This window comes from Myripristis murdjan, chromosome 21 (assembly GCF_902150065.1).
Source record: "Myripristis murdjan chromosome 21, fMyrMur1.1, whole genome shotgun sequence".
Classification (NCBI taxonomy): domain Eukaryota; kingdom Metazoa; phylum Chordata; class Actinopteri; order Holocentriformes; family Holocentridae; genus Myripristis; species Myripristis murdjan.
The window spans coordinates 20200741-20226408 of NC_044000.1; the positions used below are offsets into that span (position 1 = coordinate 20200741).

At 41.0% G+C, this 25668-nt stretch overlaps 3 protein-coding genes across 6 annotated transcripts in view; 1 reads left to right on the forward strand and 2 right to left on the reverse strand.

Moving 5' to 3' along the window:
- The first annotated feature begins 1657 nt into the window (after window positions 1–1657).
- Window positions 1658–7360, forward strand: LOC115379959 (inosine-uridine preferring nucleoside hydrolase). 2 transcript variants are annotated; one of them, XM_030080955.1, is made up of 8 exons: window positions 1658–1794; window positions 2819–2918; window positions 3902–4002; window positions 4230–4414; window positions 5117–5296; window positions 5615–5726; window positions 5850–5986; window positions 6144–7360. In XM_030080955.1, exons 2-8 carry the CDS (start codon window positions 2851–2853, stop codon window positions 6489–6491), a joined length of 1131 nt encoding a protein of 376 aa, XP_029936815.1. In that variant the 5' UTR covers window positions 1658–1794; window positions 2819–2850; the 3' UTR covers window positions 6492–7360. The 2 variants fall into 2 exon arrangements, with proteins under 2 accessions (XP_029936815.1, XP_029936816.1); XM_030080956.1 differs by having other exon boundaries at window positions 1680–1819.
- A 466-nt stretch (window positions 7361–7826) lies between these two features.
- Window positions 7827–10978, reverse strand: coa5 (cytochrome C oxidase assembly factor 5). Its single transcript, XM_030080957.1, has 3 exons — window positions 10758–10978; window positions 8880–8963; window positions 7827–8290 (listed from the first exon to the last, which is right to left on the reverse strand). Exons 1-3 carry the CDS (start codon window positions 10857–10859, stop codon window positions 8249–8251), a joined length of 228 nt encoding a protein of 75 aa, XP_029936817.1. The 5' UTR covers window positions 10860–10978; the 3' UTR covers window positions 7827–8248.
- A 1534-nt stretch (window positions 10979–12512) lies between these two features.
- Window positions 12513–25668, reverse strand: part of mgat4a (alpha-1,3-mannosyl-glycoprotein 4-beta-N-acetylglucosaminyltransferase A) — a 34232-nt gene continuing 21076 nt past the window's right edge. For all 3 annotated transcript variants that reach the window (XM_030080397.1, XM_030080398.1, XM_030080399.1), the window contains 13 exons: window positions 25105–25238; window positions 24939–24985; window positions 24663–24776; window positions 23314–23389; window positions 21563–21677; window positions 20342–20472; window positions 20134–20241; window positions 19941–20015; window positions 19549–19667; window positions 18308–18386; window positions 17971–18031; window positions 15339–15451; window positions 12513–15209 (listed from right to left, as the gene is read on the reverse strand). In XM_030080397.1, the coding sequence (XP_029936257.1) occupies window positions 15183–15209; window positions 15339–15451; window positions 17971–18031; window positions 18308–18386; window positions 19549–19667; window positions 19941–20015; window positions 20134–20241; window positions 20342–20472; window positions 21563–21677; window positions 23314–23389; window positions 24663–24776; window positions 24939–24985; window positions 25105–25238 (1199 nt within the window). In that variant the 3' untranslated portion in view covers window positions 12513–15182. The remainder of the gene's footprint in view (window positions 15210–15338; window positions 15452–17970; window positions 18032–18307; window positions 18387–19548; window positions 19668–19940; window positions 20016–20133; window positions 20242–20341; window positions 20473–21562; window positions 21678–23313; window positions 23390–24662; window positions 24777–24938; window positions 24986–25104; window positions 25239–25668) is intronic.

Below are 25668 nucleotides of genomic sequence, written 5' to 3' on the forward strand. Positions count from 1 at the left end.
GTATGGAGCGGCACTTGAGCAAGTCAGAGAGATAAGATTCCTCTGAGTCACATTAGATGAAAATCTTAACTGGACACACCAAAAAAGTCAATGCAAAAAAGTTTAACGATGTTTGGCAAGCCGAGATTCGGGAGCAAAAAGAGGATGTTAAGTATCCATTGGGCACTTATGAGACCAGTCGTGGATTACGTCTGCATCAGAAACAACACCAAAGAGGCTGGATGGAGAGAAAACTGTGAATATGTAGTGGGGCTTTCAAAACATCCCCAGTGTCTGCAGTGCAGGTAGAAATGGGAGAAATGCCATTGTGGATTAGGAGAGTTATGCTCATGATGACATATTGGGTCAAATCAGAGGGGCACAGTGTAGCACATAACACAAAAGCAATATGACAGGAGCATTGGGATCACAGTAAAACAAATTTCAGGAGTTTTTTTTTTTTTTTGGGTGGATAGGGAACGTGAAAGCTCAACAGTTAGGATTGTGTGAATTCAAATGTCAGTCATTCCTCCTTGGAAATTTGTTACACCAACAATAGATACAAATTTACTGGGAAAAATCAAAGACAAACCCAAACTGAGACCAGCATGGACAATGGTTCAAAATTATATCAATCAACACTTTCCAGAAAAAAATCTTCATATTCACAGATGGTTCCAAAAAGCCAAAAATGGGCTATAATGTAGTCATTAAACAACGGATAATTTATCAGTATACTCAGTGGAAATGTTTGCAATAGTGTTAGCATTACAATGGGTGGAGGACAACAACCAACACAGTGTAACAATAGCCTCAGACAGTATTTCAGCTCTTATTTCAATCAGGAAACTCATGCAGACAGGATTAATTACTCGAAATATTCACTCAACTATACAGATTGCATTACAGAAGTGTGGATGTTTTCAATTCTCTGGGTTCCTGCTCAGGAAGCAGACATATCAATCAAACACACACATACATACACATACACACACACACACACACACACACACACACACACACACACACACACACACACACACACACACACACACACACACAAAAACAGGCTGAGGTCAAATCTCTCATCAAAGAGCATGTGCACAACATCTGGGAAGAACATGGAGACATGAGGGACACAGGAAAACACCCCTACAAAATACAAAAACAAGTGGGAAGCAGGGGGATACGGGGCAGGAACCAGAGAGAGGAAATAACCATAACTCGCCTCAGACTGGGACACACAGGACTCAGTCATACACTATGCAGGACAGGTGAACATCCATCAGGACTGTGTACACACTGCAACCAATCAGAGTCAACCATGCATTCCTGGACTGCAGTAAATACAAGCAGGAGCGGCAGGAGCTACTAAAATCCAGAATCAGAATCAGAAATGCTTTTTTGATCCGTGAGGGGAAATTGGGTCAGTTGCCATTATGAGAAGTAGCAAGAAAAAAGAAAGAAAAAAAATACTAAATATACAAATATGTGCCTTACAAATGTGCATAATGTGCATTAAATTTTAAATATGTACATTAATCCTACAAACTGCAGCAACAAATACAGGAATAAGAAACTGAGCATATGCTAAAAAAGGAAGAAAAGATGGATTGGGGAAATATGCCACCCTCCAGTCCTGTAGGTGGCGGAAATGCTCCAATAAGCAGGTTGCAAAGGAGAAGCACGGCGAGTGGGCGAGTCCACGTTGCATTGCTCCGTCTTACACCATCTTACCGCGCCTGACTCATAGGAGTGAAAATAACCAAGAAGTAGTGAAAAACAGCTAAGAGAAGCCAGCGACAGCAGCGTATGGTAATGTTTAAGCGCCCGGCTTGATGTAAGCCGACTGTATTTTTTTTTTTTTTTTTTTTTTTTTTTTTTTGTATATTGTGGCAAATGTTCAATATTTTGCTGTAAAGTCTTCATTTGGAGTGACTTAGCACCGTTAGCCTGCTAACTTAGCTCCTTCACTGCACTGTAATGTAGGCATACTTTTAGCCAGCACCTCAACCACAACGGCCTGTTATCTAACTTGAACTTTGAAATGTGGATTGGAGATGTCGGAGTGACTGTGTTTTACTGCTGGGTGTTCGGAGTCAAAATATGTTGCTGAAATTCATGTCAAATGCAGGAAACGGGGTCATTTTATTATTATTACTGCTTAGCAACGTAGTGAGATCATTTGAATTAAGTACCCCGTTGTCAGGGACATGCGGTACAGTTGTCCCTCGCTATAACGCGGTTCACCTTTCGCAGTTTCGCAGATTTTTTTTTAAGTGCAGTTGCTTTTTTTTTTTTTTTTTACTGGACTTATTTTTCTACGAAGGTTTGAACTTTGAGTGTTTAAACAAGAGAGAAAGTGAGAAAATGTTAATGCCTGTCTGAGAAAAGTGTATAAAGTGTGTAGTGCGGGGTTTACAGCCTTAAAACATCTATAATAATTGTAAAAAAAAAAAAAATAAAATAAATAAAGCTGACTACTTCGCGGGTTATTGCGAAGTAGTACTATTGCGGGTTATTTTTAGAACGTAACTCCCGCGATTAACGAGGGACCACTGGGTCCACTACTTTATTTATTTTTTTGCACATCATAAGTTTTGTTAATTAAAATAAACACCACTTTGATGTTTAGTATACAACAGAATGGGAACTGTTCTCAGGCTATATACAGTAATCTGCAAAGTGCTGGAATAGTTAGTGAGTCAGGGATGGGTGGGAATGATGTTTTTCTTTTGTTTGTTTTTTGGCTGCCACGTTTCAGCATCATATTTATGGCAGCAAGGCATGGTGTCAGAATGAGCACTGATGACATCCTCCTTCTCCTCCTCTTCCTCAGGTCTTCATGATTCTGTGTCACTGTGTCACTGTATGACAGCGGTAATCCAACGTCTTGGAGCAGCAGTGAAACTTAAGATCTTCAGCAGTTCTTTGTGGAGGTGAGCCGGAGGAGTGACAGCGAGCCCGGTGTGAATGTTCAGGCAGAGTCCTCGGGCTTTAATGTGACGCTGTGTATTGTTGAGGTTGTTTGGTTTGACTGCAGCCCGGCCGTTAGTTTTGTCCTGTGCGTTTTGTTAAAGCACATTCACCATAGCTTAGCCTCGGTGAGTGCAGGTCCTGATGGAGCAGCTGTTATATTTATGACTGGGATAAAAGGTTAAGCACAAACTTGTGTTAAACTGTAATGATTTCAGTGTCAGTTAAAACTCGGGTTGCAATTTTCAAAGTTGGAAACTTTCCATGGGAATTAATCAGAATTTATGGGAATATATGGGAATTAACAGGAATAAACTGGAAATTTACAAAATTGCAGATTAGTCTATTAGTCTATTAGGTGGAACTTAAATGTAGTTTAAAAATCATCTTGCAGCATAATCTTGGTTAAAACAACCAGATTTAATGCAAATTCAGCTGAATTTTTACCCTGCACCGTGCATTCCTCCATCCCATGCACAGATCATGTCAATCAATACAAACCTGCACACTGCAGCAGGACGACTGAGGACACATGACTACATGTTGAGAGGATATGTTTTTTGTTTGTTTGTTTTTTTCAACATTAATCAAACACTAATTTAGTGTGTATATGCACTATCATTTAAAATATAGGCTTTTGTTAGAGACATGCCACACAAATAGTTTAGGTTATGATCTGCAAATGAGACATGATCAAATTACCAGCTGCAAAATACAATAATAAAAAAAAAAAAAAGTCAGCAGAAAGAGCTGACCCAGCAGGTGTTTTGTGAAATGTGGTGTTTGTCATGTTAGTTCTCCTTCTTTCATTGGAATTTTCTCCCCCATGCGATAGCCTTACCCGGCTTCCTAGAACTGGAAGCTGACTAATAATTCAGTTTCGCTTCCCTTCTTATTGCTGAACTTCTCCCTCCCACTGAACTTTCTCTGCTCTTGCTGCCTAAAGGTCCCGTTTTGCATGTGACAGCCATTTGGTCCAGTTTGTGAGACGAGGAGTGCCGATTGCTACAGTTTGCTACAGTTTGCCTTTTTCACACTCAGCTACAGGTAGGACTTGTCTTATTGTCTTATTAAACGTTTATCATTTCTGATAGGTGTTGCACAATTCACTGAATTAAATTTAAAAACTCTCTTACACAGTTCAACTTAAAATTTCTGTTGAAGTAATATAGGAAAAATATGTTCAGCTAACTCACTAACTAACTGAATGAGACTGTAACTAAACTGAGCTTAGGTGCTTAGTTAAACCAAGCTTAACTGTCTGTGTTCCTTAGGCCCTAATATGAAGAAGCTGCTGGTGGACATAGACACCGGGGTGGATGACGCTCAGGCCGTCATGATAGCACTGTCCTCCCCCAATGTGAAGGTCCTGGGCATCACCTGTGTCCATGGAAACACATCAGTGGACAACGTGTGTAAGAACACCCTGCGTGTTCTCCAAGCCTGCGGAAAACTAGATGTGAGTGCAGCGTTCCAATGCGGTTATTTTATCTCACTGAGAGGGGAAATGGGTATCACGAGCGGTGTCTCAGACATTACATTATGACATTTACTAATTGGAGTATGCATCAGCTTATGACTAGGCTGCTCTTTGTGGAGCTGCATAACAATTAATTGTTGTTTCCTTAGCCACATGACTAGAGGCAGAGTCAGAACAACCACAATGACCTTGGTTAGAGTTAATAAGGCAAATTTGCCTCTTACAACTATTGCAGGAGTGCACATCTTAGATAGGCTAGTTGTTTTTGTTCCCGGAAATAAGGAGGGAATTCCTCTGGTTTGGACTAGTACGCTGAAATAGTAAAAGTTGAAAAGACCAAATCTTATATATTAGTTTTGTTATATTGATGGCCAATTCACCGAAGCAGCAGGAAGCAGTTGTATCACTGTTGCTCCAGATGTCATCTTGTGTCACATCACAGAATGTCCTGTGATTCAAATTTTTCTTCAGTCTCCAATCTAAAAACTCCAAAAACTGCCAGTTTCATAACCTCTGTCCAATAATATGCCACACCAGCAAAACAGTCATCTTGTCAGTATCTTAGGGTTTTAGTAAATTGACATCTTGGAGCACCAGTAAGAGCAATATAGTTATTTTGTTTTTATTTTGCCACATGGTATGATTGTATTCACCCAGTGTTTTGTTATTTTAATGGTCAAGATTCCAGTGTTCAGAGGTGCTGCCAAGCCCATCCTTGGGAAAAGCATCGATGCTGGAAACTTCCACGGAAAGGACGGGCTGGGAGATGTCCCTGACCTCAACGCTCCTGGTTTGGATTTGATCCAACAGGAGAGTGCTGTGTCCGCTATAAGCAGGATCGTCCGTGAGAACTCCGGAGAGGTGAGAGGTTTGCTCTGTGTGTTAGGGTCGAATGATGCTGTATAAAAGACACTGCCTTCAGTTATTTTGACAAGAGTGTAAATGTTTGCATCATAACTTTCATTTTCATTGGAAAGAAAAGTTATTAAATAATGTGATGTTTGCTGGACTCATACCAGACAAACATGTTAACTTATGTTTGGGGGGGTACAATTCATAGGCCAGGGCATCTCTTTTTGACTACGATGCTTCATTTATAATGGAATTTGTCACATTTTACCTTTGTTTAAAAAAAAATGTGTCAGTACGCATGTAGTCATGCATATGTGACTTTCCCAGGTTTCTATAGTTGCCACAGCACCACTCACCAACCTGGCTCTGGCTGTGAGGATGGATCCAACTATACCCAGCAAACTCAAAGCTCTCTACATCATGGGAGGCAACACAGAATGTAAGAAAATCCACCCCATCAATTTGTACAGTTTCCCTATGCTGCATTTTACTTACAACCAGTAATGCTAACTCTGTTACACAACCTGGTTTTTAATGTGGTATGCACTTTGCACTTCATTAGCACGAGGAAACACCACCGTGTGCGGTGAGTTCAATTTTGCAGCTGACCCAGAAGCTGCATACATTGTACTGAACGAATACCTGTGCCCCACCTACTTGGCCTGCTGGGAGTTTACCTGCTACAACAAGCTGGACTGGGTAAGACTATATTCCATCAGGGTTACATTTCAGCACAGATTTATTAGACAAATTACAGCATATAGCCTTGGTAATAACCCTATATTGATGTATCTTGGGAAAATACAGAGAGATGTCAGGTGCAGTGTGTTGATGTTGCTGTTGTGTTGTGTGGTAGGACTTCTGTGACGCCTGGTTGGCTCAGGGCACCGACAAGGCTCGCTTCATGGCCAGTATCTTCAGCTACAGCATGAAGGCATCACGCAGCGGGGACTTCGACAAAGAGTTTGTTGCTGGCAGTGGCTTGGTTTCATGCGATTCATATGCCATGGCAGCGGCTGTTGATGATAAATTCATTTTAGAAAGCGACAATTATGCGGTGAGCGTTGAGCTAACAGGCACACACACTAGAGGCATGATGATAGTGGATACCATCGATGCACTGAAGAAGAATCACAAGGTCTTCATCATCAAGAAAGTGGACATGGAAGTGTTTAGGCGGATGATGATGGATTCTTTGAAATAAGGATAAAGAAGGGATACAAGTGACCATACCACCATTTACACCGTCCAGTGTTTAGACCTAAAATGACCAAAACTCACACATACTACAGATGTAATTTGCAGAAGTAGGCTCAAGTGAGAGGGCTGCAGCCATCAAAAGCCTCCTTGAGAGGAAAATGGATATGAGGATGTTAGAGTAGATGATGGATGCTTTGAAAAGTATAAACGAGAAAATCGGCAGATACAAGTGATAAGAGTCACCATTTTAATCAGAAATTTACATTTTCAGAAATGTAACTGAAAATGTAACTAATTGGTACCTCATTAAAATTTTAAGTTTAAATTTAATAATTGGTTTTATGTGTAATTGGTGTGTAATTTTCTGAGGATGTTGGCTCAAGAGAAATATTTTGCATGCTGCTACCAAGTGGAAATGACGTTTAGCACTTAACTGAACTGTAAAACGTAGTTCAGTCAGCTTTTAAATTTCAAATTTTAATGAAACAAGCCTCATCTTGACCATTCTTTTAGTTTGAAATTTAAATTGTTACACAGACTATCTTTCTATGGTTCAAATGTAATTTTAAAAAAGGAATACAGTACAGGAAAATGTAACTGTAATTGGTACCTCAAACATTGTCTATAGAGTTTTCCGAACTGTATTAAAGTTAATTTTTGACTTTGTTTTGTATTCTGCACTTATGTAAACACTTAGAATCAAGCAAATAGAATCTCTTTTAGCATTAATCTTTTGCGTAGAGATAGAAACCAATCTCGAGGGGGTTTTCCCTTGTGGAATACTTCGTAGTTGTACCAAAAAAAAAAAAAAAGTCAAGGACCACAGGTGGAATTAATGATTTGTGGATCCTAGTTAAGGGTAAGGCTCCCAGAAACCCAACTTTTAGCTTTAGTCAAAGTTCCTCTAACAATTTAAAAGTTATTTTAGACTGGTAGATCTAATTTTGCTCCAGTTTTGCACCCTGCTTAAAAATAAACTACTGTTGAGTCTGAAAAGCCAGGCTTAAGCCCAAAGTTAGCTCACAAGCCTACAGATGTCACCTTGTACGATGTCCCTGGTGGCGTATCTGCTAAACGGTCAGTTGTCCAAACCAGACATTCCATACATGACAGGCAGACTGCCTCCGAGCCGTTCAGCTACACTGCTGAGTAATCTGTAACGTTTTCTTTCATTTTCGTAGGACATAAATACTGGTGCCTTGATAGTAAACGAGCCTTTTGTGTGTGCACGGCCTCAACACATTTCATTTTCATTGTCTTACTGGAATCACATGTATCTTAGATTACAGCTGTACCTGTATTCAAATTTTGGATTAAAAAAGTCTGAGATATGTTTATATCTTGTTGTATTTAAGTGTTTATTTTCAACAACACAGTACACACACACACACACACACACACACTCACAGTCACTGAATGTTAATATATTAACATTTTTTGCAAGACTTAAAGAAGTGCCACACTCCTGTGTGTCAGAGCCCCAGTGTTTGGGCAGTACTTGGCATGTCTGCAAGGAGCCAGTAATGAGTAATCTGCTCCACACAGTTTGCCAGCATGTTTTCAAAGATTCAGCAGTCCCCAGTCATTTCCCACGCCAGTTCAGACTCATGAAGCAGTGCCCTTCGAAATGAGCATATCCTGCACACGCAGGCATTTGAAAAGAGCGATCTGGACTGAATTTAATCAGTATTTACAATTGCTAATCTGGTATCCACTCAACATTGTTGCAGAATCAGCACTCGGTTGTCCCACAGTGGTTGCTCAGTATCCTTTCCTTCCTCTGAACCGAGACCTTGTGTCCAGCTGTAAATACAAGACAGGCATAAGACAACTTGAAACATGAGCTCAGTGATCTTGAATGAAAAATGTTGTAATTAGCAGCTTTGATTTGAACAAAATGGCCCCTGCTACAGTTTATAACTTAAAATGATTCTTAGTCAAAGTACTTCTCAAGTCAGGACTCCTGCTCGTATTTATAAAACTGAATTTGGGTGATGTAAGTGGTTATGAAGATTAGATACTCAAACCAGGAGTACTCTAGTTTACACCACCTACTGCAAACTGACATCAGCTTCTAGCAAACAGCTTCATCAGCCACCCTATTTATGTATTTCACTACTTTGCCATTGGAGTCGTTTCTCAGGCTCTGTCTCCATACGGACGGGTCAAAGTTTACAAGTCAACTGGTGCATATGCAATGGTTGTACATGAGGCAGTCCCTGGACATTTTAGAAAACCCAGTTTACGCGTAACTTAAAGGGAATCAAATTCAAACTTATCGATGGGATCCTCATTGAATTTGCTTAACATTTGCCCGGGTCTGTGCCCTGTGCTGCTTCTTATTGTTTTAAAGGAATAATTGATGCCTCATAGGCAGTCACCACTGACTTACCATTGACCTCTTGCACTCAAAGAACGACGTCTGCAGGGCTTTGCAGTGGCCTTCCTTTAAACACTCGCTGGGCATTTTCCCCTCCTGACAGATCAAGAGATCAGAATACACCAGGATCATTCAGTAAGCATAATCTGCATAACATCACTCCAAGAAGTGCAACAAACAGAGTGTATAGGGTTTTTTTTTTTCATCCAACCAAACATTGCACACAGATAAGATCAACTATCGGATACCAGGACGGATCCAAAACTTTATATCACTACTTCTACAAAGGCTTACGGAGACTGGAGGCATTTTGAGGAACAGAGTGTGTTCATCATTTCTGGGAAAATTAAAACAGACTCTTCCCTGAATCTTCTTTGGTGTGTCACTTTCCATTTGAGCTTGTTTATTGGAAAGTTCACATACTCACAAAACTCTTTGAGGATCCCAAGTGTCAACCATGACACTTCCATATAGGGATGGTACGATACCATGTTTTCCTTGCCGATCCGATTCAGATACTAAATTCTGCCTAAAAGCCAATACCGATCCGATACCAGCGTGCTTCTGCTGTACACTACCAACCTTACATGATATGATTGCTGTCATCAGGTTAACCCTTTGTAAAACATGAAAGAACATACAGAGAATGAATGCCACAGAACTGTTCTTTTATTATCCAATGTAGTTGGATGTTACTCAAACTGTTTTGCCAAATGGCTGACATTTTGCAACTTACCGTATTCACCTGCATAAAAGACGACCCTGATTTTAAGATGACCCCTCTTTTTCAAGACTCTTTTTTTGGAAAAATACTTTTTATATTGACAAAATCTTGTTTGAATAAAAAACCGGTCGGCATCAGGCGGGGCGCCCTGTGTGCATCCGCATCACGTGGTGGTATCGGTGGTAGTATCGGTGCATTAACAGGCGTACTCACCGATTCCGATATGACCAAATAAGGCTATATTGGGCACTTCCCGATACCAGTATCGGTACCATCCCTACTTCCATATAGTGTCAGCTTGTACAAATAACTTACACAACCTGCTGCCGCCCTTCACTTAATGTTGGTGGGAATAAATGGCCCATGTATTTCAAATTTTACTCAAATATGTGCTGCTGAGTGAACTTTACAGGACATTGTTGGAATTTGAAAGTGTCTCTTGCCATTCAAAGATCATATTTAGTAGAGGGGGAAAATAGATTTATTTAAGCGATTCTTTTTACAATTTTTTTTAATCTTTTTTTTTTTCTTTTTTGTATTACTGACTCAATTTAAAGTAAAGATACTGGTATCATATGAAACTAGATGACCGAAGTAAATGTTGGCACCATGCATGCCATGCAAGGTTGTTGGCAACAGGACTAAATATTGCTCTAAGTTAGGCTAGATCTTAGGGAAAAAACATGCAGTATGAATGTGTTACTTTCACCTCTTCTAAAATGTGTGATGATGTTAGCCCCCGTAGCAGCCATTTCACGTAGTGAGACCATTTTTTGAAACCTCACAGCACTATAAATGATCCATTGTGAACTTTGGGATAACCAGAGCTTGAGGGAACTTTACATCCACAAACTAGAGGGCAATTAAAAAAAAAAAAAATCGCAATACTTAAGAATTACAATACATATCGAATCGGTACCCAATTATCGTGATAGTATCGAATCGAGAGAAGCGAGCCAGACTATATGCCATATAGTCTGGCTCGCCGCTCTCTCTGTATAAACGGCGCTGCTTAGGAGCGGATTTCCCCCTGATTAAAGTGAATTACAATACTACTTCTTCTACTACTACTACTACTACTTTAAAAAAAAAAGGAGTTAGATGTGATAGTTCGTGCCATGCAGTCTGGCCTCGGTGGCAGAGGACAGACGCTGACAGTAGCCTACCTTTACCACGCAGTCGTGCTGGAGCAGGCAGGCCTTGAAGTCCTCTCTGATGCCGGCGCAGGCCCGCAGGTCCTCCTCCTTCTCCTCGTAGTACTTAGGCATTATCCGGATCCACTACCAGACTCACAGCTGCGAAACTTCAGCAGTGTGCGACACAAACATCAATGTTATGAAAGTTATCGGCTACCATGTTTCGAGAACTGCATGACGGGAAAACGGATGTGTCGTATACAAGCAATGTATGCTGGGACGGTTTGTAGTTTTTTGTGTCAAACGACGGTGCAGGAGTTTGAGGCTCATTTGAGTGAGACGCTGTAGTCTAGTAACTTGAAAGTAAATTTAAAAAATATAGTGGGGCCATTGTTCTGAAAAATAATACAGGTTAAAATACAAGTTTTTTTTTTTTATGTTGTTCCAACTCACAGAGCACGTGTAAAACAAAATAAAACGGCCCGTCGCTCCTGCACATCGGCCTATAATAACAACAACAACAACAACAACAACAACAACAACAATAATAATAATAATAATACTTTATTTGTATTGCAGCTTTCAAAAATAGTCACAATACCAGCAAAATAAAAGTTAAAATGGCAATAAAATAAACTAAATAAAAGTATTAAAAGCATTAAAGTAAAGTATGTAAAGAATAAAATTAAAAATTAAAAAGTATATATGCCTTATTTACACTCAGTGTCCACGTTATCAGGTCCACCTATACAGTCTAATGCAGTTCAGGGTAACAGCTCTGTCATAAACTTTATCTTTTAAAAATAGTTTATTGTATATATTATAGGCATCATAAAAGGAAGCTTTATGGCACAACAGTTGTATTGAATTGTATTGGATTGTGCAGGTGGACCTAATAAAGTGGCTACTGAGTGTAAGATAACGAAACAATCAAAGAGTAAAGTAATAATACAATAGATTATGAGACATGCACAGTAAGGAGTTAATCAAGTAAAAGCAGATTTTAAAAAGGTGCGTTTTGAGGACAAAGATTCGTTTGAAACCTTCTCTCTCTCTCTCTCTCTCTCTCTCTCACACACACACACACACACACACACACACACACACACACACACACACACACACACACACACAATATAGGCTACAGGTGGAGCTGTAAGCCTGTTGCCCCAGGGGATCACTTTAAACGAAAGAATACTTTTTTTCTGAAAATGATTAAAACACCTCATTCTGCTCCTGATGGTTTACTTGGTTACTTTGTTGCTGAGCTTGAAGTCGAGACTCATGTGAAACTGCAGACTTTTCTGAATTATTATTATTATTTTGTGTGTGCTGAAAGAGGCTGTATTTGCCGTATTTGAGGCACCGGACGTGCTCAGTGAGGAAAAAAAGCGCTGACATTCTGAAATCGACTCATGCTGGCGACTATCGACCATAATTTCTGACGTCAGATATTCGCCTGACCGTCCAGTCGGTTGTTGATCGGATCCGATCAGGCCAGGATCAGTCCCCGCTCCCCCTGCACATCGCACTGCAAACAGTGGCCGATGAGACTAAAACTCAAGTCTACAACCAGTCGTGTGGCTATAAAAATAATGTCAAAACGGCCTCAAATCGTAGTGTATGTCTGTATTCAAATGTTTTTTTTTTTCCCTGGTCACAATAGTTACATAATTAATAGTCCTCTACCACACCCTGGTATTTCATGGTCATATTTAAGTCTGATAATGCAGATGAAGAGGTAATGTTAATTGAACTAAACCAAACACAGAAAATGGGCATGACTTGTATCAACTTTTTTTTCATTTATTTCAAACATGTCCATGAAAACTCATGTCAAAATCATCAGAGGCAGACATACATAGATGTACATGATGAAGGCACATGAACTGATGGGTGTGTAGAGTTGTCAGGGAAGGGCAGAGGTCCTTTCTTTTACATCTCCAATTTATTACAGAGTGTGATCTCCAGGGATCACACAACCATCGGTTTGTTTTTGTTTGTTTTTTTTGTGTGTGTGTTATTCAGCCTCAAGTTGTGCATGAATGCAGGACAAGAACCAGAGACCAATCAAATGAAATGAACATGACTGAAAGCGTCTTTCCCCTTCCAAACAACCTTGTTCACCCTCAAGTGGCTTGCTCTCATCTTCTCCCAATTCCATAAACAAAACAATTTGATGAAGAGGCAGAGAGGGAGCCACTTCAGACAGTTAAATACAGCTCTATCATGGATGGTTTGATCAGGGGGTGGACAGGCCTGCTATGTGCAAATGAGACATTATGTATTTTAATAAAGTACAAATATTACTCATGCACCAACAAGAGCATGGTTGGAAAACAATTGAGTCGCTGTTGTGTTCAATTTCCAAATAAACTCTTACCAAACACTCCACCAAAAGGCACTTCCACTAGCCCCTGAATAAACCACTAACATGTAAAATGACAATGACCGTTCACTTAACAGATTCCCCTCCAAACATGGCTGCAAAACAAACATGTTTCCATGTAAAATGGCTTTATTAAACTATGAAATGAAGCAGCTTGAGGGGGGGTGATGATGCTCATTGCTTTTCTATATATTTACAATCAAAGGGAAATATACAACCTCATGGTCATGTCTGCCTACCAGCACTGCAATGAAATGGCACAATTTATAAAAAGGTACAGTTGTTGTAAGATTCTGTCCAGATATGTAACCAGTTACCTGATTGGACAAAGTAAATCATTACATGAATTACAAAGAGTCACTGAGAGTATCTACTATGAGAGGATAAGGAAATGTACAACAAGGAAGGATAGACTGTTACTAAACAAGATGAGGAGGGAAATAAAAAGTGCAAACCATGCTGTTTCAGATAGTGATCTGATACAACTAACCTTCCTGTTTGCGGACAGAAATTCAAACTAGGAGACTTCTCAGTGTACCTCAGAGTTACACAGAGCTGTTGCTCCCAATGTATCACATCAGCAACTGATAGAAAAGATGTTCAATGTTGTATATATTACTGTCACTGATTAGTATGATAACCAGCCAACGAGATGAAGGCAAAAGTGGGAGGGAACAGATCAGAGTAATGCTGCTGAGGCAATTTCAATGAACATGGATGTAAGGCACATTTTTCCAATTTTGGAGTGATCAACGACTACTTCAATAGAATTCATTCACAATTCTCTTTCCATTTAGTTTTAGCATCGGAAATAAATGATTTTAGGTGTAATGTTTGGCTTTGAGTGACAGGAAACCAGTACAGCAGCTAGAGCTAAGCTACTTGTACCAGCAGACAAAACAAGTATCAACTAGCTGTAAAACAATAGCGGTTTTGAAAAGGAAAAACAAAACCACAAAAAAACACAAACAAAACAGACTCTTAACTAGCATAAACATCTCTTAATAGAATAAAAAATATATTTTTACCTCTTGTACAAATTAAAGATTTATTTTAAATAAATTAAGTCACCTTCATAGATCGTCATAGTTGTAATAATATATCAATATAACAATATATCCCTTCAGGAAAATGATGCCAAGGCAATGTCTGATTGGTTTCCTATAAATGGACACTGAGGTCATACACACCCTGTCACACAGGGGGTGAGATAGATATGGTTTCACTCTATCTGTTGTTTTATTGATGGATTGGGATCATTAAAAAGGAATCAGGCCTGGGGTCAACTGTGCCACCAACTGGCAACAGTCAGGATTTGGGAACAGCTCATACTCAGCCTAGTTTACAGGGACAAGCAGAGTATTCTTCATGGGTGAGTTTGACAAAGCCCTGGGATTGAGGAACAACATTTTTGTATGTCAGTATCGGCCTGGTATTGAGCTTAAGCTCCTACATCTTTGTAGAGAACAGAGAACAACTGGCCAGCAGTGATGACAACATTCTTCATCATTGAGGGGCTTTGCTGTGGCGCTAGTGACAGTGCAATGCCCCAGCTCACCCAGAGATGGCAGCATAGAGCAACAGATAGGGTTTTAGGCAGCATGTACAACACCAGTGGCCAGATGACTGGTTCTCCCCAGATGTGATGATTTGTCTCCATTCAACCATGTGTGTTTTGATTGTGTTCAAAGCTGCTGAGCAACAAAAACAGTCACTTTGAAAGCCAGAGCTGGGAATAGATTTCTTCAGACACAGCTGTTGTTCTTTTTACAGTAGTATTCACATTCACACAAATTAATTAAGAGCACAAGAGTGAAGGAGAGCTGCAAAGAGAAAGAGAATAATAGATGGAGGAGAAGCAAAATAACAAGGTATAGTAGGAAGAGGACAGAAACACAACAGCCAGAGAGGAGAAAGATGGCATTCCTCAAACAAGCTTAGAAGAGCAACTCTAGTGGGCTCGGATGATGTCACTGCTGGTTGCTAGGCACCAGAGGCCCTGCGTTTGCAGTCTAGGAGATTCTAGGGCCCCAGGGGCCATGATTGATGTGCCCCCCCACAGTCAGTTAGCCCACTATCCTCTTTATATGGATCTGTAGGGAGAGAGCACAACACCACATGCATTACTGGACAGAAACAAGGAGGCAGTATGTCATAGTACAGAATGGTACTCAGCATCTGATTGGACAGGAGATTACAGGTACAAAGTGTAATTGGCTTACTTCACTGAGGATGGCCCACACAGCTGAATCTTTAAGAACAGAGAGCCGCAGTGCCACTATAGGATTGAAGGTAGGATCTACAGCCCCTTCTGCCACACCCTTCTGAAACTGACCTGCAGCGTGCACACACACACACAAACACGCATACAATGTACTTATATCATGTTTGCAATGAATACCAAACTTTTTTTTTTTTTTTTTTTTAAAAAGCCAAGATCATACGACACAAACAGCACATTCAAAAAAGATATTGAAGTGAAGGGTAAAAGTGGGGAGTGAACAATGTCAAAGAGAGTATGAAACATCAGCTGTAAACAGGGTAGGAGGAAAATGTATTAAGTAGGTAAGTAAGTAAAGTTTATTTATAGAGCACACTGAAACATAGCTTAAGCCGACCAAAGTGCTTTACAAGAGGACAGCACCACAAAGCTGTACAAAGTGACATAAAATACAAAACTTAAAGTAAAAATAAATAAACAACAATAAACAACACAGGGTAAATGCAAAATTACAGACCTGACAAAAAATTGAAAGATTACTGGGCCAAAAAAGCCAGTGAATAAAAATATGTCTTCAGCCCAGATTTAAAAAATGATGGTTTTTAAATTAAGCAGCATTGAGAGCAATCAGAAAGGTCTTAAATTGAATTCTAAAATGAATGGGAGGTCAATGAAAACCATTCAAAATCCTTGCAGCTGCTTTGTGGACCATCTGCAGGCGAGTTAATGAAGACTGACCAAGGCACAAATAGAGGGATTTGCAATTGTCCAGTCAAGATGTAATAAAGGTGGGAATAACTTTTTCCATATCATGGAAAGACAGAATCAGCCTGAGTTTGAAAATGGTTCTTAACAGATAGTAACTATTTTTTAACAAAAGAACTGATTTGTTTGTCAAGACAGAGCTCAGAATCAAAGATAACACCCAGTTTTTTGCATGTGACTTCACATATGAGGTGACGTGGCCTAGCTCACAGGTGGCTCACAAATGGTTTCTGGATGTGCAGGGACTGATATTGTTAATATTTAGCTCAAAGAGAGGCTATGAGCAATTCCTAGCTCAAGGAGAGGCTATGGGGAATCCCTAGATTTAAGTGGGAGGTATAGTTGTGAATCATCAGCATAGATCTGACAGGAGTCATTATACTTCCTAATGATGTTTCCAAGAAGAAGCATGTACAGGCAGAATAGAACTGGCTCCAGGATGGATCCCTGTGGGATCCCACAAGTGACAGGGGCAGTGGAAGATGGAAAACTGACCTATAGCCACTGAGAATGTTCTATGTTAAAGTTGATATTTACACCAGTTTAGTGATGCCCTTAATACCAATACACTGTTTGAGATGTGTCAAAAGAATGTCATGATCCACTGTGTCAAAGGCAGTGCTAAGGATCCAGTAAAACCAGGGTGGTATTCTCCCCAGAGTCAACAGAGAGTAGCAGGCCACTTGTTACCTTTAACAAAGTTGTTTCACTGCTGTGGAGCACTCTGACCCCTGACTGTAACAGATCAAGGATCTTGCTGGTATTTAGGAATAGTTGGAGTTGTGACAGGACATTTTTACCATTATTTTTTAAACAAATTGGGGGGCTGATTGGGAAACCCCTTTGAGCCAAAGCCAGGGCTCTTCAGGGATGGTGATTAGAGCAGGAACAGGAGCAGTGGCTGGAGGAGAATCAGCCGCTGGAGTAGTAGCAGCGTCAGCAGTATAGGGAGCAGTGGCATTCATCTCTTCAGCACTGGTGGTGGCTTGAGCAGGGCTGAGGATGATAGTGGTTAAGTGCCTCTCAGCTTCCTCAATTTTGTAGAGCACGGAAAATCTTTGCTCCAACTTAATGACCTTCTTGCTGAGACAGAGGTAGCTCTCACAGAACAGATGGTGAGGTAAGTGGAGTGGAGTCACAGCATTTTGGGTTCAGATGAAGAAGATGTGTGGGCTCTGAATCGGAGCCCGCTGCCATGTTCATGAATCGTAGAGCTTATTTTCTAGCAGCTTCATATATCATGGAGCTGGTTCAACTGCAAGGAGCCACTAGCTTCAGTAGGCTGATGTTTCCAAATTTGCACATATTCAGCTCAGATCAGTTCAGCTGACATATCACACTCGCAAGGGACCACTACACAGGTATAGTTTCACTTGGTATAGTAAATAGTCCAATATTTCCATCACTGTGGCAGTGAAACAGTGATCATGCTACAATATAATAAAAGCAGGTTAAGAATGAAGCAGCAGGCAAAAACAAAGCCAACTAGCAACTGGACGTGACGTAATGTTCACATGCAACATAGGGTGCACTGCAGATGTATTAGGGAGAAAAAGGTTGCGACTGAGCAGTTAACAAGCTGTTTGCATAATGTCTATCAGTCTGAGGCAGAGCCGTGGTGAGCATGTAATCTGATCTGCATTTCAGTCTTCATGCGCACATGCACACACACGCATGCACGCGTACACACACACACACACACACACACACACACACACACACACACACACACACACACACACACACACACACACACACACACACACACACACACACACACACACACACACACACAAGAATCTGTGAGCTCTCAGGCTGGGTGTGAAAATGAAGCTGTGTAGTATTGTTAGATTGTCTGGTCCACTTACCGATTCTGTAAAAGCGGTCCTCAGTTCGCTTGTACTTGTCTTTGGTCTGCTGTCCAGTTTCCTAAAATATGCACACAGTAACGGATGCAAATGACTAAATATTCTCTTGAATAGCAATTAGACAAATACTTAGATTCATGTCTACACTGGGAAGTGTGTGTCAGAATTCCTCAACTCTGGTAGAGGAAACAGATCATGTTCCAATTTCTGCCAATAATCAGTTACTACAATATGTACATGTGAGTGACTAACAGATAATCTAATCCAATCCAAACAGCAAATCACAGCACAAAGTGGTAACATACTGCATTTGCGCACATTCCATCAGTTTCCCTACCGAGAAGGGCAGTATTTCCACTGTGGTGTTTTCTATCCTGTCCCCCGGGTGCTCCTGGTTCCCACTGCGGAAGAGGAACCTGCCAATCAAATCACACAAGTTCATTCATATTCACATCCATGGGAAATGGAATGGAAGTACATTCTCACAATTTGTCTTATGCAAATAGCCCTATACAGATACACACAGTGCTCATGGAGGACAGCTAAGAGCCTATCAGTGCTACCAGTCTGTCTTTATGGCTGATAGCTTTACAAAGCTATCCGTTTTCTTCTTTTTACTGTCTGCTGGCGATGAAGAGGGCTGAATATGGAAAAGATCACAGACAGGGAGCCAACAATGCTTCACCAGCCATCTAAAAATAGTAAACTTGGATGGGAATCTACAACTGAGTGTTTTTCTTAGCTTCAGTTCTCTGTATGTCAATTATGCACAAGTTAGTACTTCTAGTAATCATTAAAGGACAAAATAAAGAACAAGAGAGAGATCTGCTGAGTAAGGATGATAGACTAGACAGAGTGAGAAAGAAAATAAAGAAAGCTATTTCTACTGACCAACTGCTGATGAGATGTTAACTCTTATCAGCAGAGTAAGAAAGACCCAGACGGTGTAATTGGTGTCACTCAAGAACAGACACAGAACACTTAAAGTCAGAAACTGGAGCACCAGATGGCAAGTAAGAGTGAGTGGCTGAGAAACAGACAGACTGAGAGAAAAAGCTACTATTGCATGTCTGTCAACCCTTCTCTCTGTCCCCACAGTATCTTTACGAGAACAGCGGATAAGATTATCAGTCGCTAAAACGCTTGCCCACATGCACAAATATTAACATCCTCTCTCCTCTTCAGCTCTGCCCTGATCTAAGACCACACCCTTCTTTTTCTGAGCTTTGCTATCAGCTCCCTTCATGGTAACCGTCTTCCCCTCTCTCTCTCCTCCGACTCTGCAGTGTAGGAGGCTGGACTGAGAATGCTTATTTTAGAAGGCTCTCATTAGCTCAACCTGATTCCCAGAGACACACATATACACACTAAAGCTCACCCGGAATCGCTCAAAGACAGAAAAGGGAGAGAAGAGCTAGTCTTTGCACGTGCCTGTGTATGTGCCCACTTTAGCATCAGATAATCAATACATATGTTTGGCACTGCTTTCTTCTCTATAATATTGTTTGCATGTAAATTATATGCAAGCATGCACAAAATCATTTATGGCACTTAAACACATCCTTCCTCTCTACTTACTTCTCTATGCTAACAGGTCTGTCGAATTTGAAGAGAATGTAGTCTCCTGCAGTAGGAGTAATGGCCCAGAAGAAGTCCTCTCCTAGGTAAGTCTTCTCCAGCGTGTGGCCTTGGTACACCTGCACAATACAGTACACATCGATTTGTCCCACATTTATCACCTATTGCTGTTTATCGTTTTGTATTTTTGTAATAACTTTGGTCTTAATCTTTCCCATTTATCATTGTAATCACTCCTATTCTCATGTGGTAGGCTGTGTTTTGCGAAGGAAACATTTCTCAGTGGGATACTGTCTGCATGTAAATAAAAAGACATCCCTATTTACATAATTGCACATTAAAGCTGAAGGGAAAATATGTGTCGTGAAATATGGGGCTTTCCTAACTGATACCTTCATTGAAGTGGACACTTCAGCTGGGGGGTTAACATGCATCTTGTGGAGCAATGGCTTCAGGAAGTCCTTGTCCTACATACACAGAGAGAGGAAGTCAACAAGTGAATAAGTAGTCATACCACCACAATATGTAAGGGCGGAAGTCAGCTCACTTGGATTTGAAACAGAAGAAGCTAGGGTGGGGACTCACCGTGAGTTTTTGAATCTTTCCAGCAAGAGATGAATGGAGTCCCACATGTTGAAATAAAGACGGCCTGAACCGCACACGTAGACTGGACTTCTGCCGCTCGCAGTGTTTCTGTAAAATAAAGAGACGGATGACGGATGAAAGACACTGAAGAAGAACAACTCTTGTCCCATAATCCCACACCCATACACACCATACAATGTCTACATACCGCATCTTTCTCAGGATTGCAGACTTTGACCCAGAGAATGTGGTCTAGCAGCCAGTCAATAGGCTTCTCCTTATAGAACATGAAGATGAACTCAACAATGAGGTTTAGGTCTGGAGCTTGGAACATCTTTCCTGTAAAACCGAGGAGATAATGAGGGGGGTTGTAGAGGTCTATTGACCCTGCACTGAAGCTAATTAACATCTGATTATTTGTAAAAGAAATTATTAAACCACGGACAGGACTTAAAAGCTGTCACTGCAGCACTTTAACTAACACAGGGCACAATCAACTGGAATCAATATGATACATTAGTGTCCTACAAAAACCTAAAGAGCAGAGAAAGCCTAAATGATTTTTTTCCCATTAACATCCATGTTTCTTTCACAGTGAAATTTTACAATTTCACTGGTTTGCATAACACCTTGTTTTATAAAGCATTTTCACCATAATACATGTCAGCTGAGAATAGCTGTATGGACAATGCAAAAGTATTTAATCTTAGAAGTCTTATTTTCCTTACAATAGGTGAAAAAGGTCTGCCAAATATGAATTCACAGACTATGATGTTGTTGTCTCTGGCGGCATAATAATGAACAAGATGAGCATTCATACAGAGGCCAAATGCAGGGCAATGGAATTATTTACTGCCATGCAAGTACGTACAATCAAAATCATCAGGTTATACTGTCATAAAGCACCCTAAGACAGGCAGCAACATTCATCAGCTACCTACTCTAGCCTTCAGCGTGTGTAAGTGAGATTGGGCACGTAAATAGGGTTATCAAGTCACTTTAAGTGGGCACCTGACTTGCAATGTGTCATTGAATTTGGCCCAACACACCGCAAGAAGGCTCACACCCTTTATCCACTCACAACAGACTCAAAACTGCTACCCCACTGATACTAAGCACTTTGTTTTTAGCAATACTACCCTGGCATCTGCGCTGCTAACTCTGCTAGTTTAGCCTATGAACACTGGGCCAGTTAATGTGGGCTTCAAGTATTATTATCAACTATGTTAATACAAGACTAATCAAGAACTTCTTTTCAACACTTCCTAAGAACTTTTGAGTCAAGCACTCTGTACTTGACTCAAAAGTACTTTTGCATATAATTAAAAATATAAGGTTTCAGCAGGATACATCAGAATGTTTCCATTAGTAAAGGAGAGGACAAAATCAAGTGGGTGCTTATTTTGAGCAGGCATTTTGTTCACTGTACCTATGAAGCCCAGCTGAGAGAACTCCAGGATCATCCAGTCCTCTGACGAGAGCTGCAGGGCAAAGTTCTTCATGGTGGCAAAGTAGTTGGGCTTGGCTACAATGTCATCCTCCAGCTGAAGAAACAGAAGGATGAATAGGAGGAAATGTGTCAACAAGGTGAGAGGAAGCACAGTAAGAGTCGGTGGCTGAAAGGATGATCAATGATTGAGAGAGAGAAGAGCAGGTGGAAGACTCATCTACGTTCACACAAGGACTCACTTTCAAGTTCAAGGTAGCACTCTGAATTGAGCTAAGCTATGTTGCTGAGTGGCTACTAGACACTGAACTAGCATAAAGCAGCAGTGGATGTCAGACAGGTAGAAAACAGTACCTCTTCACTCCAGGTGTGAGCAGAGAATAGAGATGGAGACACCCCATGCATTAGAATCAAAACAAATGACACACAAATGGGAGAGGAACAACACAGTTAAACTGGAATATGACCGACTTTTGTTCCTTACAGTTCACATTTCAAGTCTGCTGAGAGTAGACAAGTCATAAACAACCCCAAATTGGGACCCTAATTTAGCCAAAGACAGGTAAGCCCTGTGAAAGCCTAAAAGGATTAGGCTTAGAGTAAGTAAAACTGGCTCTGCTCTGAGAAGACATCACAACTTGGCAGCTGTGATGAAAGACTGTAACAAGACACACTCGCTTACAGCTTAGAATGACCCTTTTTGAAGCAGGCGACATGTTTTAATTGAGCACAGTGTGCTCCAAACTGAAAGCACAGCATCATCCCCCTGGTGACAAGCTTTCATGCTGAAATGCATGTGTGAGTGACGCTGTTCCCAGTCCTACTGAGATCCATTCCAACAAGTTGCTATGGGAACAAAGATAAAATTCGAAGAGTGCACTCAGTAAAGTACAGATCTCTGCCAGGCGTATCTGCCCTTCTCCAGTGCTCTGACTTATGCTGAGTTAACACGATGCGAATGTAGCCTGTTTTCCACTCACCAACACTTTTTGAAGATCGCCAAAAAAAGATCCCAGATCAGAGGCAAATTGGGGTTCACCCAGCACTCATTTGCATAGCATGCGCCCAAAAGATACCAAGCTGGCTAAATATCTGGATCTGTCAGGGAGTCCAACTCCTACAGCGTGAAAAGTGTTGTGACTGGAGGTGTGAAGTGCAGGGAAACCTGGAGAAGCAGTCCTAACACCTACAACACGACAACATCAACAAGCATAGCTTATTTCTTCCTCCGTTTGCTGATGACAACAAGAGCACAAACAACGTGAATTGCTCATTTCTTGCGGACTTCCATTTTTGGAAGAAAAAAAAACTTGTCTCATGCTTAGAATCGCCTCATTTCCTCTGTTACTTCCTGTGTGTGTTTTCGCAGCAAAATGTAGTTTGGAGACCAGACAGACTCTGACAGGACCAAACATGTATTGTGTATACCACAATACCACAATGAATGAGTGTGCATACCACAAGATTTTCCAATTACAAGACAGAAAGCTTTGTAGTGTCAAGAGTACAGCAACCTAACACTGTACTGTTCTATCTGATCTGGTCCTTGAGCATACAGACATAACTGTGCACAAAAAAACATTAGGCTGAGAGGCCCAGTAGTATGCAACATTAGTTGTGGACAGATATACACACGGACAGACACACTTTACCATATGCAATACTCCCTCCAGGTTACCGCCTGGAGGAGATAATTAGGGTGTGAGTGTGTGTGTGTGTGTTCTGTGATATACCTGAACATAATAAACTCCTTTGCTGACAGCATACATCATGAGGAAGGAATAGTCCAGATTCTGCTTGGTCCGCCATCTAAACAAAGCAGAGAACAGACACATATGCATCTACATTGTAACTATGAAAACATGGCTCCTCAATACATTCTTAAGGTATATTTAGTGTTCTCATAACTGTGGAAAGTACAGCACACAAATTGTTGCTTAAAAAAAGTTGTGCAAAAGCAGGAACTTGGATTATGTGTTAGATTATGTGTTGTTCCACTGGCAGCCTTTTGCAGACATTCAAAACCCATTTAATCTATATCAAAACCATCGCCACAGTTGTTTGATCTGAATGACCGCTCTCCTTGTTGCAGTCTGACTCATGGCTGGTAGCCGGTGGGGGTGGGTGGGCAGGTGTACTTGCTGCTACCAGAGGGCAGGTGTGGGAAGTGGCACAGACAGATAGTCAGAAGAGCACAAGCTCCAGTATATGCACACACACACACACACACACACACACACACACACACACACACACACGCGCACGCGTGCACTGACGCACACATGGACACACGCACACACTCATACACATCCATAATCTTACACATTCAACCACAAGTGCAAGTACTGAAGTGTATGCATGCAAACACACGGCCAGGTGGTTGTGTAGAAAAGCAGTTACAGCTGTGGGAAAATCTGATGAATGTAATCACTTAAATAAATGTAATGTGCTTGTTAACCATTCAGTCTGAGATGCATACACACGCACACATACAAATGTTGATCAAGTCGAAACCTCTGACACTTTCAACCACTGCCCATGCTAAACACAACAGTAGCAGTTCAGTTTACCCTCAGTAGCATCTGTGGTCTCAAACAAACGCCCACACACAAACACAGTGCATAGGCCTCTGGGCCCGAACACTATTATCTGAGTACATAAGTAGCCGACACAAACTGCACCATAAACAGATTTCTAATGAGGCCAGTTGTTAGCTCACTATAAACAGAGGATAACTACAGAGGAGAAGGAGAGAGAGCACTACAGAGGGAGCAATAGCGGGTGCTGCTGCAGATGACCTTGATCTGACTTTGAGAAATGCCTGTGGAATACTAAGTACCCAGGCTGCCTACCTAAAAGCCCTCACTCCTTCTCTGCCTTTCTTTTTCCTCCTGCCCTCGCTTTTCCTCCTGACTCATCCCTCCACTTTTTTTATGCAATCCTCATTACAGCTCTCTCTACATCTCATTTCTTTCAGGCTTGGACTCTTAAGATTTCTACACTGACGTTTTATCTCTGTTTTGACTGATTCAAGGTCAGAGCATCAAACACACAGAGTATCGCTCCCATTTGATTTTCTCACCTGACTCTCTCTCTGGAGTCTCCAAAAGTCTCTTTGAGGTTGCTGAGGTCAGGGTAGTAGGCAGCCGGAGGAGAGATTACCTCCAGCAGGCCTGAACTTAACTCTGTAGAAAACCTAGAGAAGAAAGGGCATCAATTATGATAACAGTGAAACACAGAAGCATGTATACATTTCTCTGTGTAACAGGGATCTGGGCCTGGCTCTTTGTGCGGGAAACAGATAACAAGGTCAGTAAGGTTTGTGAGTCAATGTCAGGAAGTGGCGAAGGTGACTCACTCTTTCTCCAGACTGGCCACCACACTCTGAACGTAGTCTATGTCAGTCTGCAAAGACAAAACCAGGCAGATACACACAGACACACACACACCTTTTAGCTTCATGGAACGTGCTGTGCAGATACATCAGTGTATGACTCATACTGTATGTAAATATCTGAGCTCACCTCCCCCACAAAGACAATAATGACACAGTCCAGCTTCTCCTCAGGTGAAAGTTTGTCTATGAGAGAGCGAAGCGTCTCTGACAAATAAGACTTCACCTTCCGCTTCACTGTGGGGATCCCCATCACCATGGAGACTGTGGAGGAGGTGGAGAGAGTACAGTGAGAACAAGTGAAGAGATCAGCGGATATGAAAATGGACACAAAATTCAAGCTAATTTCTAGAGCATAGTCTAACTTCCTAGTTCACAGCAACAGTCAAATCCACTGGCATAAATCCCCTATCGCATTATCATGCATTTCTTGAAACACTCAAAAACATGCCCATGTATCATGGGTATGTTTTTATGTCATTGTAGCAATATACAGTTGTGATCATCTAACTTTACTCAAAAATTTCATCGAGTGCTACATGTAATTAATTAATGAATGTACAACACTTAATTTTACCATTCAGTAAGTGTCATTATTTAATGCCATGATTTAATTAACTGCCATGATTTAGCAGCGAAAGAAATCTGAAATTTGGCAGAGGTGATAAGTCACAGAAATCTCTTATGATTACTG